The sequence below is a fragment of the Halyomorpha halys genome, unplaced genomic scaffold (assembly GCF_000696795.3).
Source record: "Halyomorpha halys isolate HHAL.00 unplaced genomic scaffold, Hhal_1.1 Scaffold92.1, whole genome shotgun sequence".
Taxonomy (NCBI): Eukaryota; Metazoa; Arthropoda; class Insecta; order Hemiptera; family Pentatomidae; genus Halyomorpha; species Halyomorpha halys.
In genome coordinates, this window is record NW_027105695.1 from 515,466 (window position 1) to 531,211 (window position 15,746).

General features: G+C 29.5%; 1 protein-coding gene across 1 annotated transcript in view; it reads left to right on the plus strand.

Moving 5' to 3' along the window:
* Positions 1-15,746, plus strand: part of Top3alpha (topoisomerase 3-alpha) — a gene marked incomplete in the record, with an annotated part of 57,993 nt that overhangs the window by 36,103 nt on the left and 6,144 nt on the right. Inside the window, 7 exon segments of the mRNA XM_067052932.1 lie at positions 1,230-1,490; positions 1,865-2,012; positions 3,346-3,456; positions 6,781-6,901; positions 9,899-10,005; positions 12,084-12,117; positions 14,282-14,460. Coding sequence (XP_066909033.1) covers positions 1,230-1,490; positions 1,865-2,012; positions 3,346-3,456; positions 6,781-6,901; positions 9,899-10,005; positions 12,084-12,117; positions 14,282-14,460 — 961 coding nt within the window.

Here is a 15,746-nt window from a genome sequence, read left to right on the forward strand (position 1 = left end):
TTCTGTTTATACTTTCTTTTTTATTTTCTATACTTACTGTGCTTGTTATCTTGTTCTGTTCTTAGCCCTGAAGAAGGCCAGAAACTCTAGCCGAAACGTTGGCACAATAAAATAGGTTAATCCAACTTATTTGTGTTTTTCTTTGACCGCACCCCCAACCATCTTCTCCTCGTTCGTCATCCACAGTCAACTATCTCTCATAATTACCTATATGTACGTTTTATTTTCCAATTCTTTCATTAATTTATTTTTACCTATATTTATTCTGTACAATTATTTTTTTAATCATTCTTTATATCCTTTATTCACTAGTTGTTATCTTGTTTCTTAGCCTTGGTGAAGGCTAGAAATTCTGACCGAAACGTTGACACTAATAAATAAGTTTTTTAACTTATTTGTGTTATTCTCTGACCACAAACCCAACTATCTTCTCCTCTTATATTTTATCCACAGTTAACTATCTTCTCATCATTAATTATTGTTCTACTATTTATTACTCTAGTTTTTTATTTACAATTCTATCACACTTGTCTATATTTATTTATAATTAGTTTCCTATTCACTTCAAATAACCAAATCTCATAAAATGGTGTGTTTGTACGTGGTAACCCTAAAGCAAAACTGAAAACTTGTAAGCTACTGAAATTATATATTTTCTTTAGGCATGTGCCTGGATTGTTACCGCAACTTTTTTATCAAAACTAACTTACAGGAAATCCCCCTTAATATGACTAATTTTACTCCTTTTTTTCATAATTTTCTCAAAAAAGGCTCTTAACCATTTTAATTAAACTTGTTAGATTAGTGTACTGTTAAATGATCTTTAATATCAGCTAAGGCTTATCCTTGTTGAGTCATCGATTAAATGCTGACTTATAAAATGGCTACTTCCAAAATACCTGTAATTTTGTTTATTTCAAATAATGAATGATCTCTAAATTGTTAATATTAATAAAAAAAAAAAAAGATAAATATAAACAGTGAATGATTTTGGATTATAAACTAAATGCGAAAAAATTTCCAGGTTTAAAAGAAATAAGAGTAGTGATATAGATGTATAATATACCATTGGAAAGCCAAACAAATTAGAAAAATTAATATTGAACTTTTATAAACTATTAAACTAAATTTATAAAGAAATGTTTTTTTATTGCCATGGTTTTTATGACTATAATTAATTTTTTGGCTTTATATTACTATTTATTTAATTAAGTTTAAATTTATTATAGGTTAATAAAATTGATGCAGCCATGAGTAAGTACATGCAAGAAAATGCTATCCACTTAGCAGATAGCGAAGATCCCCTCAATGTAATAATGGCTCGGACAGCATCTGTCATGCCTTGCTCTGCCTGCGGTAATGATATGGTCATCAGGAAACATCAAGAGACATTTTATATTTCTTGTTCAGCCTATCCTGCCTGTAAAAATTCAATATGGTTACCGTCCAAAGTGATTCACGTCTCAATTTCGGGAGAAAGTTGTGAAACTGTAAGTATGATAGATTTTTTATTATTAGTTTGTTCCATTTTTTTTTTTTATATCTATAAAAATTGTGAAAATATTAAAAATCTAAATTGTTGCCACGATCAAATCATAGACTTTGATATAGTCATTCCATTGAGAATAAAAGCACCTTTGTATTGTAAGTTTTTGTTGAATTTAAAGTTATGTATTTATTTTAATTTATAAGAAATGTTAAATAATTACACCCAATTCTTTTTCACATCTAATTATTCTTGGAATCTCAAAAAAAAAAAAAAAGAAGAAATTAGATAGAAGAATATTTTAATTTAAAATTTAATCATTCCCTAAAAATATGTTATTTTATAATGTTTATTAGTGTTTTAATTATTATTTTCCAGTGTGGACCAAATGTTAAAAAATTAGATTTCAAATTTTCACCTGGGTCTATGGCTCCATACTATCCGCAGCATTATATCAGCTGTCTTAATGGCTGCGATCAAGATTTTGTCGAGATGTTGGGAGTGAAAGTCGGGCGAACGAATTCAGGTAAGCTTAATTTTACATTTCATATTTGTCCAAGTCTTTATAAATGTTTATCTTATTATTATTCTCTTAAGCTCTAGTCTTTAAGGTGTCTCAAAGTATGTGGATAAGTTATTTGGATTGGCTGGGACAACTCTAATTTAAGATTAAATATTTTAATATTCTATCAATTTAGTATAAATACATTTGTTAAAGCCACCTCAAATCGACTATGTCTTTTTGTTGGAATGCTTTAAAATAACAAACTAGCTGGTTTGGATGCATACACATTTATTTGGTTAATCTAACATTTATAAAACGTAAACATAATAGAAACAAAAGATGAATACAAGTAAAAATAAAAAGTTCTTTCAGATATAATAAATTACGAAAACAAAAGAGACAAATTTAAAAAAACAAAAAAAAAAACAATATAAATATATAAAATAAATACTGGTGACGAAGGTTAATCCACTCCGATAGGTCAAGGGAAGATATTTTGATTGTCGAGATGTGTAGGTCGCAGCTCTGTCGCTAAATACACCGCTGCAATGGTCCAAGATTGCCACTCAGGCAATTATTAAGGGCAGACAGGGTCTGGTTATTTTAATGAATTATGCGAGCCGATTAATTAACAACAACTCATACTGCAATTAAAGGCCAGGAATGCAGAAAATTTCTGGTTCAGGACTTACATATCGACTAAAACACTCGAAAATGTTCAATAAATAACATCAAATGAACTCAGACAGGGCTAGTTACACACTATCATGGCCACTAATTAGCCGGAACTTATCTTTAAAGGAAGATGGTCGGTCCGTTGCTAGGCGACGTTTTAGCAACAATTTTCAACCCTTAGCAACTGTCTCTATTACTTAATTATAACAACATAAATAAAATACACATTTTTCTTCTCAAATGACTTTATCCAATTAAGATAATATAAATAAAAATAAATTTTACTAAATTAAACACTAATACAACTAAAATACTATTTACAATAAAACAAAAATTAATTATAAAATATGGTGTTTACAAAATTGTTCCAAATCTTGTTAATTAACTTAAGTGGTTTATTTTTTACTTAACCCTTGGTGAGTATACACCCTATTTCTTATAGGGATAATCAAAGGGAGGCTCTCCCCACCACACCTTTTTTTGACCACCGCCTGGTCCATTTTCCTCCACTGCGTGTTATTTACAAAAATCTTTAGAATTATTATTTTTTAATAAATCTTTGTTTGTCTGAAGCAAAAAATCGTTTCATAAATATAATAAGTAAGGTAACATTAATAAAAAATATACAAAATATTTTTCTATTTTCCATTATAATAATATAGTATTAATTTGTTTTTAGGTAGCAATCCTTCGCAAGGTACGCAGGGGTCTCGTAATTTTTCACAATCTTCTGCATCGTCAGGCTACCATTCGTATTCCAGCGGCAACTCACTTCAAAGTCCTGGCACAGGTTAATGAATTTAACTGTTATATTATTAAGTATTTTCCATATAATAAATTGTGTTTTACATCAAAATGTCTCATTTAGTTATTTATATTTAATTTAGTTTAGAATAATTATCTTTTCTTTACTTTAAACTCCAGTGTTATTGTTTCTATTTCTGGAAAGGTTTGGAGAAGTTCTAATAATATGATCATTAATTTTTTTTGGAGTACTGATCATGATTTTCAACTTTGCCACCTCAAATATATATCGTGGAATTTTTTTTTTAAAAATGCGAATACTTAAAATTAGTCCTTTTTTTTTGTTCCATTAAAAATATGTATTTTATAGTAACATCAACCTATACTAAATTGAACAAGAGTTAATTCCTTATGTCAACTTTCTGCTATAACTAATATTTATTTGTTTAGCCTTATGTTATTAATAAATTAAGGTATGGTATATTCATCAGCTCTCTCAAATTATAATTTAAAAATAGACACAGGACAGACTATACAGAACCTGCAATATAGGCGACAGAATTGGTTGGGCCTATGGGTTTTATTTTAAAATCAGTTCTTTTTGTTTTTACTTACATTTCATTTTTATGAAATATATGGTAAGAGGATTGTCATCATGACTAGTAAAGAAATATTGGGTTGTTTCATGTGAAATATCAATTTTCACAGAGAAGGTTATTTATTAAAACTACTTTATGAGATCAAAAAATTTTTATTCAAAATATTTACCCTCAATCACTATAGATTTTCCTAAACGTGTTATCAACTTTTCAATTCCCAAAACTAAAAATCCTGGGTTTTGTAAAGAAATGAAGTTTGAAAATGTGTTTTTGACCTGAGAATCATTTTTAAAATTTTTACCTTTTAGGAAGTTGTTAAAATTTCTGAACAGATGGAAATCTGTTGGAGATAAGTCTGGTGAATAATGTGGGTGTGGAAGAGCTTCGTAACATAGCAGCTCATTTAGTTTCTTCACTGTCTGTCGCAAAACATAAGGTCTGGCGTTCTGGTGTAAGAGTATAGATCCGTTCCGATTAACCAATATAGGTTATTTTCTTACAAGTTTTACAAGGTGCATTATGCCAATATTACTGCAGTACAATGAGGATGTGATGTTTTCATCTCTGGATAAAAAAGAGAAGTAAATTATTCCTGCCATTGACAACCACACAGAAACCAATTTTTTTTTTTATGTTAATTTGGTTTTGGCATTTGTCATGACTGACTCTTGTTGTCATATACAATCCACTTTTCATTCCACATGATTATCCTTTCGAGAAAAGGTTCGTTTTTTTGCCTAGTAAGCAGTAAAATGAATGTCTGATAACGCATCAGCTGCTGCCACTCATTAAGTTCACGAGGTCCCCACAAATATGCCTTTTTTACTTTACCAATGGTATTTAAGTGCCGAGAAACTGTTGATACACTTGTATTCAGTTTTCTGCAAGTCCTTCAACTGTTTAGTAAGGATTTTCTTCCACAGTAAGCCTAAGTTCATCGTCGTCAAATGTTAGTGAAGGTCTATCTCTGGATTAGTTTTCCAAATCTGTGTCACCAGCAAAAAATTTTTCAAAGCACTGGTGAATGGTCCGTTCGTTTCTACACTCTTCCTCGAATGCTGGTAATGTTTCTTGGGCTGCCGAGTGTAGTTTAAACAAACAAAAAAAAATTACTCAAAAATCACATGTTTCTATGGTGATGAAAGGAATATGGTCCGGGTGCGGTCAAGAAAAACTCAAATAGTAGAAATATACTATTTTAATGAGCCAACGATTCGCCCCATGTTGCAGGGCTTCTTCAGGGCTAAAAAAGATACAAACACATAGTTACAAAAGGAAAACAAAAACATAAGTGTAAAATAACAGGGGTATAAAATGTAAAAAAGTAAGATATAATAAGAAAAATTAAAGCTAGTAAATAGTAAATGTAATTTACATTTACTATTTACTACCTTTTTTTTCTTATTATATCTTACTTTTTTACATTTTATACCCCTGTTATTTTACACTTATGTTTTTGTTTTCCTTTTGTAACTATGTGTTTGTATCTTTTTTAGCCCTGAAGAAGCCCTGCAACATGGGGCGAATCGTTGGCTCATTAAAATAGTATATTTCTACTATTTGAGTTTTTCTTGACCGTACCCGGACCATATTCCTTTCATCTTTACACACGGTCAATCAATAATCTTCCACTATGGTGATATTTGATGGTGTACTAAACAATGTGCAATCAATTAGAATGATAGTATATATTATCCCCCTAAAAGAGAGGATTAATAACAGCTCATTATAATCTGTAAAGATAAAGGTAGTACACATCAAGAGTCCACAAATCCCACATTGAATATCTGAAACATTAAAAATGGGCATTTCATTTGAAATGACATAATAGCTGTTTTGAAATGTAGTGCTTAAGGGATTAATTTCATGTCAAGATAGTGTGAAAGTTGTGTGATATAGACCCCAGATTTTTATATTTATATTATTTTAATTAATATATTTACTGTTTGGTTTAGTTTTTTTTTCCCATAATCTTCATAAAATTCCACTTTATCCATCCTTCTCATTTCTATTATTTTAGTATCTTGTTTCTCATATCCTTCAAAAAAGTTTATAGATCTGGCCAAAATGTTGGCACCAATTAAGAATTACATTTTATTACTGTGTTAACAGTTTGTTGTTAGATCTGAAAGCAAATTGAAGATTGTGGATAGAGGAGCATAATAATTTTTGTATATTATCTGAAAGAAAGATATATGGTAGTGGATCTTTGTTAGAGGATAGAAAGGAGTTATGAAGAAGTTTGAAGAGGGGAGTGAATTATAGTAGCTATGTATCAGTTCTTCAATGGTACTGGAGGTTAAATTATTGGCCGAGAGTATCTATTTTAACAGAATCCATTCATATAAATTTAACAGAAAATTCCAAAAGACCATCTTGCTTTTCTTTTATTACATATTGTCAACCAGTGATCTTAGTATACCAGTATTTTATTTGGTGTATCTTAGTATCATGATAATGGAACCAGAGATGGGGAGAGAAAGGCAATAATGAATAAGATTTTTGGCAACGTTAATTTTTTTATGGTAAGGGTGGTGAGAGTAGTTAAAAGTGTCCCTGAGTAAGTTGGTTAGGTGTACCAGTCTGAGGATGTAGAATTGTTTGGGTATTGTATGATGAGGAGGTCAAATATAGGAAAAGAGTACTGGTTTTTATGCTTCTCTATCCCAACCTTCGACTTATCTCCTCCCCCCGTCCCAACCATAGTCTCCTTTATTTCATCTATGGTTTTTATTTAAATAATTTTGACTCTTTTTCTCGTTTTGAACTAGATAACAGTTGGAACAGCCGAGGTGGAAACAATAACAGAGGGCAGAAAAGGCAAAGAGACGACGATGCTGGAAGGAATGACGGTGACGTTCCGTGCTGTTTATGCAACATACCTGCCAAAAAGTATTCACATTCTTAGATTAATGATTTATTATATAATTGTTTGAGAGTGGTTTATTTCATTATTAACATACACAATTTTGATCCATATTACTCTCACAACTTTTATTCTCAAAAAACTTTCCAATGTTTCGGCCCTCAGGCAGCCTGACAACCTTAAATATTGATGTCTTATTTTTTTAAATCTTATTTGCAGGTTAATTGCCCATGTCACATTTACATAACTTTTTATATCTTAAATTTAAAAACTTTTTTATACAAATAATCTTCTCTTTTTCACTTATAATCATCATTTATTACAGAACCTACCTTCAACACATTTGTTATGTTAATGAAAAAAGCTAGTATATACTTGATTCTATGACAATCTGTTTGATGTCACTTATTTTATTTCAGTGTTGTGTTAAGCAGAGGAATTATAAATTAATTATGTACTAAATTCATCCATTTTCAATTGAGAAAAGTAATTTAGAGTTAGTATTTTCTATTTTCCTTTTTTGGAGGACTTTCCACATTGGACTACCAAGATGATAAATTTTTTTCTATTACGTAGAGTGTTCAAGACTCGATTGACACATCCTTTTTTCCAGAGGTTTCAGAATTTCAAAATGAAACTTATTAGATGTTAGTTTTAGTTAAAATTTTCAATGAAGTGTTTTCATTAAAAAATTTTCAAAAACAATCTGATACGGTTTTATGTAAAGTGTCTTATATTGCTTATGAATGATAATCTCCTGATTTTTCAAACTAAGATCACTTCAATGTAAGTATAATGCAAGATATAAATTGTAAGTTCGTTTGTGGTTATTTTTACTCTGAAAGACTACTCAAATGAACAAAAGATGTTGCCTTCCATTTGGAAAACAATATGGAGAATTATGTTTGATACAAAATAATGGGTATAACATAAGATTCCCTTATTTAATTCTCCTACGATATTCCATAAGATTTCCTTGCAGACCTGTTACAAAAGTAATAGGATCAAACTCTGTGTTCTTATTGCTTAACACATTAAATATTGGGGGATAGAAAAAACTAAGGGATCCTCATGCTGAATCTGTTAATATTATACTTAATAGTGTATGGATGTGATAAGTGTTTTTATTATATTATTAAATTTAATTAGTAATTTTACTTTTACTTATGTAATTTTATTTTTGTTTATTTATTTATATATTTTGATTTTGTTTTCTGGTTTTTGTATGTTTGTGTTTGCGTGTGAGTTAAAATACTTACAAAAGTAAAAAAAAAAGAAGGAAAGGAACAGGCACAAAGTAAAAAAAATATAAATACTTCAATAATACTTTGACTACGGTTCCTTGGTCAATGGAGGGCTATCTGTAGGCCTAGAGTTGAGACTGAAGAGACTCATGAATTGTTTCGTGAGATTTATCTTTGAATTTCCAAGGTGCTCTCAAGTCTCCCACTGGTATACCAAGTTGAAGTGGCTCTACCCAACCTCCCGAATGCAATACCTCCTTGGTGTTTTCCTATTCCAAGTTCTTAAAATAAAAAAACCTACACATACCCTTGATCTCCTCACTCTTTGTTCATCCATCCACTCATTAAACACCAGATCCCATCTGAATGATTTATATATGCCCTCCTATAGAACCGCCTCCTTCAGTAAATCCTTCGTCATGCTTGCAACCTCCTTCTGGAATTCTCTTCCCATCTCCATTCGCCGGTTCTTATCCATTATTTCCTTTAAACACCTATTCCTTCACTCATTGCATAACCAAACCTCCGCATCATTTTAAAAAATATAATTAAGCATATATTGATTAACATTATAAACAGTAGTTAAGCCAAGATCTCAATGTAATTTCATATTACTTACTGGAAACTTTTACATGCTTTTCAGACAAAAATCTTAATGTATGAACCATGTATTTATAGGACATATGTCCCGGAATAAAATAATTTTTTCATTGTATGGTCCAGGTACAGTCAAAATGACTCAAATATTAAATAAACTGTTGTCAATCAATGTTTCGCCCAACTTTTCAGGGTTGAAAAAGATACAAACAACTAAAATAATGTTACAAATTAGAGAATAGATAACATGATATTAAAGTGAACTAAGGTTGGACTAAAAATGATTTAAAATATGTGAGAATTTATATAACAATGAACAAAGTAAATTAAAGAAAAAAAAATATTCAGTGAATATAAAACAAGTATAAATAAATTTAAAAAATGTGTTAGATATAATTAATGAAAACAAAAATAATAACAAATAAAAAAGTGGATAAAAGAGAAATATATAAAAAAAATTTACACACCAAAGACGGTAAGTAAGGGAAATAACAAAATAAAGGTCAAGAAAAAAGGAAACAATGAACAAAATAGGACATCCACCTTTCTAAATGAAGGAATGTGAAAGAATGAGCTAAAAGCGGATTTAAGGTAACAACAGGGTAGTGGAGTGAGAGAATTGGACCTTTAACAAATAACGTTACATTTGAAAGTAAAAGGATATAAAATAGTAATTAAGTAAGAAAAATATAATATTTGGTATTAGAAAAGAAAATGTATTTTTTAACATTGGCCCACAATAAATAGTTTATTTACTATTTGAATCAATTTGACTACACCCAGACCATCTTTTATTTATTGCACATTGTCAATCAACGATTTGGCAAAACATAAAATAATGTTTTGAACATTCTCTATTCTTTTAACCATCTGATTCATCGGGCGCATTGAGGCTTCTCAGACTATACCTACTTAGTGGATGTAATGATTAAATATAAAAGACAATACTATTAACTTTCTCATCTCCTAGACTACAGATCTTTACTTAACTTACGACACTAGCAATTCGTCTATAACGGTATATTGAAACCTTTCTTGAAGTATAGACTAGAACTTTGGTCTACAACTGGTACATGCCCATGTAAACAATATCAAGCAACAGAATCCATAATTGAAAAACTTATGTTAGAAAGTAAAAATTAAATAAAATATATGTTAATTAATTTTATTATTCATTGATAGGCTCGTCACCAGGAGAGAAGGTCCTAATAATGGAAGAGAATTTCTGATCTGTTCTAAAAACGATGATGAAAAATGTAGCTATTATATGTGGGCCGATGAATTAACAGGTAAAGAGAATTTTTCTTGTGATATTTTTTGTATATAATTATTATTTATTGACATTTATAAATTGCTAGTAAACTATTAATAACAATAAATTTCTTAACCTTTTGAAATTAAATGTAAATTTATTTTTTTACTTTTACCATCAGCAGTCCAGGTTACTAAGGGTTAAATTTCTTAAACCACTGATTATTCTTACGTATTTCTCCAGGACTTATTCTTTAATTTTAAAGGTAAAAATGTCTCACCGATATTAACAAATAAAAATGTTTAACGTTTCAGCTAGAATACCGTCTCCAGAAATAAAATTTTAGCCGAAATGTTGAACATTTTTATTTATTAACTAGCTGATCCGGCAGTGCTTTGCTATTTATATATTAAGGAATGTATATGGACTTAATGAACACAATTAATGGTTTGTTATAAATTATTGTACACTTTATTATTATGATTAGTAACAAAAATAGTTTTTGATTAACAACTTTCACTGTACATCAATATTAGTACTATATTGAAAATAATTCAGACCGACTTAACCATTATTATAACCACCAACTGAATCGAGATAAAGATTCAATCATTCCCTTTTATATACATAGATGATATGTTTAGACGGTAACCATGGTAACGTATTTAATAACGACTAACTTTGCCGTATCATCGTTAATACTGGCCCAATTTAGGTGATTTTTTTTTCTTCTTTGAGGCAATTTTATTTTTGATGTATATATTACCTAAAATATAAATAGTTTTATATATAGGAAGATGGTAAGGGTTGCGGTCAAAGGAGAAACAAAAATAGTTTACAACTATTTATTTTCCTGTATAGGAAGATGGTCAGGGTTGCGGTCAAAGGAGAAACAAAAATAGTTTACAACTATTTATTTTCCGACGTTTTAGGTAAGAGTAAAAATACAAAGATAAGATACAATGATAAGAAAAAAAATTAGTGACAATGGCAAGAGTAAAAAATTTTATAAAAATACGTAAAATATACAGTTGAAAAATACAGGAGATGTATATAAAAAACAAAAACAAAAGGGGAAAAAAAAATATATAGAGATTGAATAAACATCATGAAAAAATAATAATTATACATAAATAAGTAATAATAAAGATATAAAATGACAATAAATGAACAAAGAACAAGTCAAGACAACTTACCTGTTTAAAGCAAATGGGTTATATACAAATCATTGTATCTTATCTTTGTATTTTTACTCTTATCATTGTATCTTATCTTTGTATTTTTACTCTTATCATTGTATCTTATCTTTGTATTTTTACTCTTATCATTGTATCATTTTAGCCCTGATGAAGCCCTACAAAGTGGGGCGAAACGTCGGAAAATAAATAGTTGTAAACTAGTTTTGTTTCTCCTTTGACCACAACCCTGACCATCTTCCTATATATCAATTTTTAGGGTCAACTATATATACATATATAAATAGTTTTAAATTGAAAACCCTCTCTGTGCCTCATAATTTTCAGAATATTGAAAAAATCCATACGGACTTACTATACAAAATGTGGTAAAAGATTTTTAGGAGTGAAACAAAGTTGAAGTTTTAGAACTTCGAGAAACCCTTAAATACGAATTTTCAAAAAAATCGGAAAATAAAATTTTTTATTCCAAAATTTTCACTCTACATCGGCCTTTAACTTCTTTATAAAAATCTAAAAAATGGAAATAACTTCAAAACAGATCAACCAATCCACACCAAACTTGGCAGTAGTTCAGGGCACAAACCAGGTCTATTTAAACAAATTAGAACTGGAGATAAAAAATAAAACGACTGATTTTTTTTTTCTTTTTGAAAACAGAACATAACTTTTTTCGATGTCACCTGAAAGAGCTGACATTCAGCTTTCCAACGGTTATATTAACGTACTAATTGGATGAAACGAAGAGCGAAACGATTATATGAAAAATAGACACTAGAGGAAAAATAAATTCCTCCTTATAAAAAAAGGCAAAACCTACTTTGAAATGGACAATTTCAGAGTGATTCAATATTTTTTCATAGCAATTTACTTTGTTACTATATAGTTTTTTACTATATAACATTTTTTTTTCTTTCAGATGTGAAATGCTATTGTAACGCTCCAGCAAAAAAGTGAGTACCATGATTTCATATTTATTAGGGCTATTCATGATCTTTAATTTAACTTGTTGAAGTGTGTTAAATGGAGAAATATTTCTTTCTTTTAGCATGTTAAACGATATAACATTTCCCGTTGTTGATGTCTTCGGTCTAAATATGCTACTACTGACAGTAGACAAAGGTTTGGTCCTATTCTAGCTTTCAGGATACGTCCAATCCACTGGCGATCCAAACAAAGAGTCACTTACTCTTCTTAGATGATTCTTGATGTCTTCCTTTTCTCTAGGTGTCTACCCTCACCGTAGACAAAGGGTGGTCTGCATCACCTCTCTCTGGAGACATCCTTGTTTCCTGGACACCGTCCAATCTAATCACCAACCAAACAAACAGTGCTCTCCCTCTTTGTCTCTCTTCAGCGTTCTCTCGTTGATAAAAAAAAAATCAATTGTAGTCTAATCCCTCCAATTCACTTGCAATGATTCACGATGTAAATACTTCATTAATAATTGTTATTGTCTAATATTTCTTCTTGAATTAATTTTTACTATAATTGTGGTAGCAAAACAACCAATGTTGAAAATATTTTAATCTACTTACTGAAGAAAGCAGCAATTCTAAAAGACTTCGAAGGACGCATGCTGCCATCTTGAATATTTTGAACAATCATATTTGACTGATCAAAATTGGTTAGCTTGCTTTTTGGTTTAATACAACAAATAAGCAATCCATTAAATAAAACATAATAAAATTCATTTATATATAAAAAATAACTATTCATAAAAAAAGAGGATATAACAACATATCAATAAAATTTCAAAGTTAAAATTAATTCAACAAGCATAGCAAGAAGGAAATTAATATGGATTCCCTGCAGGATGACCTTTCCCTGAAGTAATCATATTTCCCAGATCATTCGCAAATCCATTACTGTTCTTAAACACCTAAGATTCCGTGATTCTATCCCTCAGAGTACCCGTCAGCTCCTAGTATCATCTCGTTTTCTCTCACTTCAACTACGATTCTTTGGTTTACAGAGGCTTATTAGCTGGCCTAGAGTTGAGACTGAAGAGACTCACGAATTTCTTTGTAAGATTTGTCTTCGGGTTTCCCAGGCCATCTCATTTCTCCTGTTGGTATACTGAGTTGAAATGGCTCTATTCAACCTCCCGAAGGCAATCCCTCCTATGTGTTTTCCTATTCCAAGTCTTTAAGACTAAAAAGCCTACCTATATCTTTGATCTCCTCACTCTTAAGTTCATCCATCCATTCATTAAACACTAGATCCTCTTCCCAGAATGTAAATAGCCACATATTGGTTACCATTAAAAATTCTAATTAACCTAAAATCCTAATGTAATTTTAATCTGATTACTGAAGCTTTCTAAATGTTTGATAAACAATAAATTATAATGTATAAACCCTGTATTTATTCTTAGGGGACATTTGTTCAATAAATATTTTTATTGGAAGATTATTGATTGACCGTGTGTATAGATGAATGGAATATGGTCCGGGTGCGGTCAAAAAAACTCAAATAGTAAATAATTATACTATTTTATTGAGCCAACATTTCGCCCCACGTTGCAGGGCCTCGTCAGGGCTAAAAAAGATACGAACACTATAGTTACAAAAAGGAAAAAACATAAGTGTAAAAGAACAGGGGTATAAAATGTAAGATATAATAAGAAAAATTAAAGGTTGTAAATAGTAAATGAAAAGGGTAATAGTAACAGATAGATAAGAGAAGAAATATTAAAGAAAGTACAAATAAAGAGATGAAAAAATAAAAAATAAAAATACAAATCAAATGATGAGACAGAATGCATACCTGTTTTGACAGCAGTCAAAAACAAAGTGACGGTTGGTATTGGGAGGAGTGGGGATGGCAGTTATGCCACAATAACGAAAATAATTTAAAGTAAACATAGTAAAAAAGTATTTAAATTAGGTGAACAATAAATGGTAATATACATAATAGGGGGAGAAGAAATATTAATAAAATAAAAAAGTAAAGTATAAAATAATGGGATACAATGTGTGTAAGTAATTTAGAAACAAAATATACCAAATGAGCAGGGATACGAGGGAAAAGTGTAAAATATAATAGAAAATCAATAATTTTAATTGTTGTAATAATTTTAATTTATAATCAATATTTTTATTGTTTTTTTTCCAGATTAGTTGTTAGAAAGCCAGGCCCTAATCAGGGAAAAGAATTTTATGCTTGCTCTAAATCTCAGGCAGATAAATGTAACTTCTTTCAATGGAAAGACGAGAATACAGCGAGTAACTTTAGTAATACGAACAACAGGCAACAAGACCGTACAAGAACGCCACAACAGTTCCGAGGAAGAGGTATTCATATTATTGTTATTATTAATTTACTGCTTTGGATTTACAGTATTGGCTACTAAGTCTTTCATTTTATTTAGAAATTGTACATACTTCTTGAGAAATAGTACATACTCCTTGAGAAATAGTAACATACTACATGTATGTACAGTAAAGTTAACATTGAAATATGTTACTGCTATTATACTAAGAATATTAAAAAAAGATTAAAGAACAAAATCAAATACAAAACAAAAATCAAATGCTCTTAAAACAAGAAATACCATATATACTAACTATTTGTACTATCTAAAAAATAATTCTGAAATATAAACTAGGAGGAAAAAAAAAAATGCAAAAGTAAATACTGGAAGATCGCTGATTATGATATTCCATTTATCAAAAGTAACTATGTGTGTATATAACTATAAAAGTAAATATAAAGAAACTAGGTGAATGCAGTGAAACAATCAGCTCCCATATACAAGTACATAGATATCTCTGTGTGTATCAATTAAAGATGCTTGAGAAATTTAATACAGATACACGTTCTACTAAGAATAAAACATCATTTATCTATAATACATAAAATGATACAATTAAACATAGGGTAGGAGAAAAAAATGACTGATAAATTAAAATAAGAACTAAAAGTACATAAATAATATCAAATAAAATAAAATAAGAAGATGGTCATAGGTGTGGTAAAAATGGAGAAAAAAAATAATTCATAACTATTTATATGCTGATGTTTAGTCCCATTTTGCAGGGTTTCATCGGGACTAAAAAAGATATAAAACAACTAAAAATGTGTTGGCGGTGACCCTTATCTTTTCCCCTCTGTCTCCTTCATATTCAAGAAAATATGGTTAATCATTTATATATATAAAATAAAACAATTACAGTAAATAGGTAAAAATTAAATATTGTACTAGAATAAACATTATAAAAATAGCATGTAGGAATATAGTCCCTTAAGAATAAATAAAAATAAATAAAATACACAGTTATTAGAAATATACAAGAAAAAAAAAATGGGAAAAGATAATGACTCACATCTAAAAAGTAAACATAACATATTAAAACAAGAAATAAATAATATGAAGAAGATGGTCAGGGGTGTGGTAAAAAAATAAGAACAAAATAGTTTTCAACTATTTAATGTCTAACATTTCGCCCCAATTTTCAGGGCTTCATCAGGGCTAAAAAGATACAAAAACAACTAATAAGATATAAAAAGCTAAATTAAGGTAGGATAAATATTATGTAAACAATAAATGATAATAAAATTATATATTGTAATAATTTTA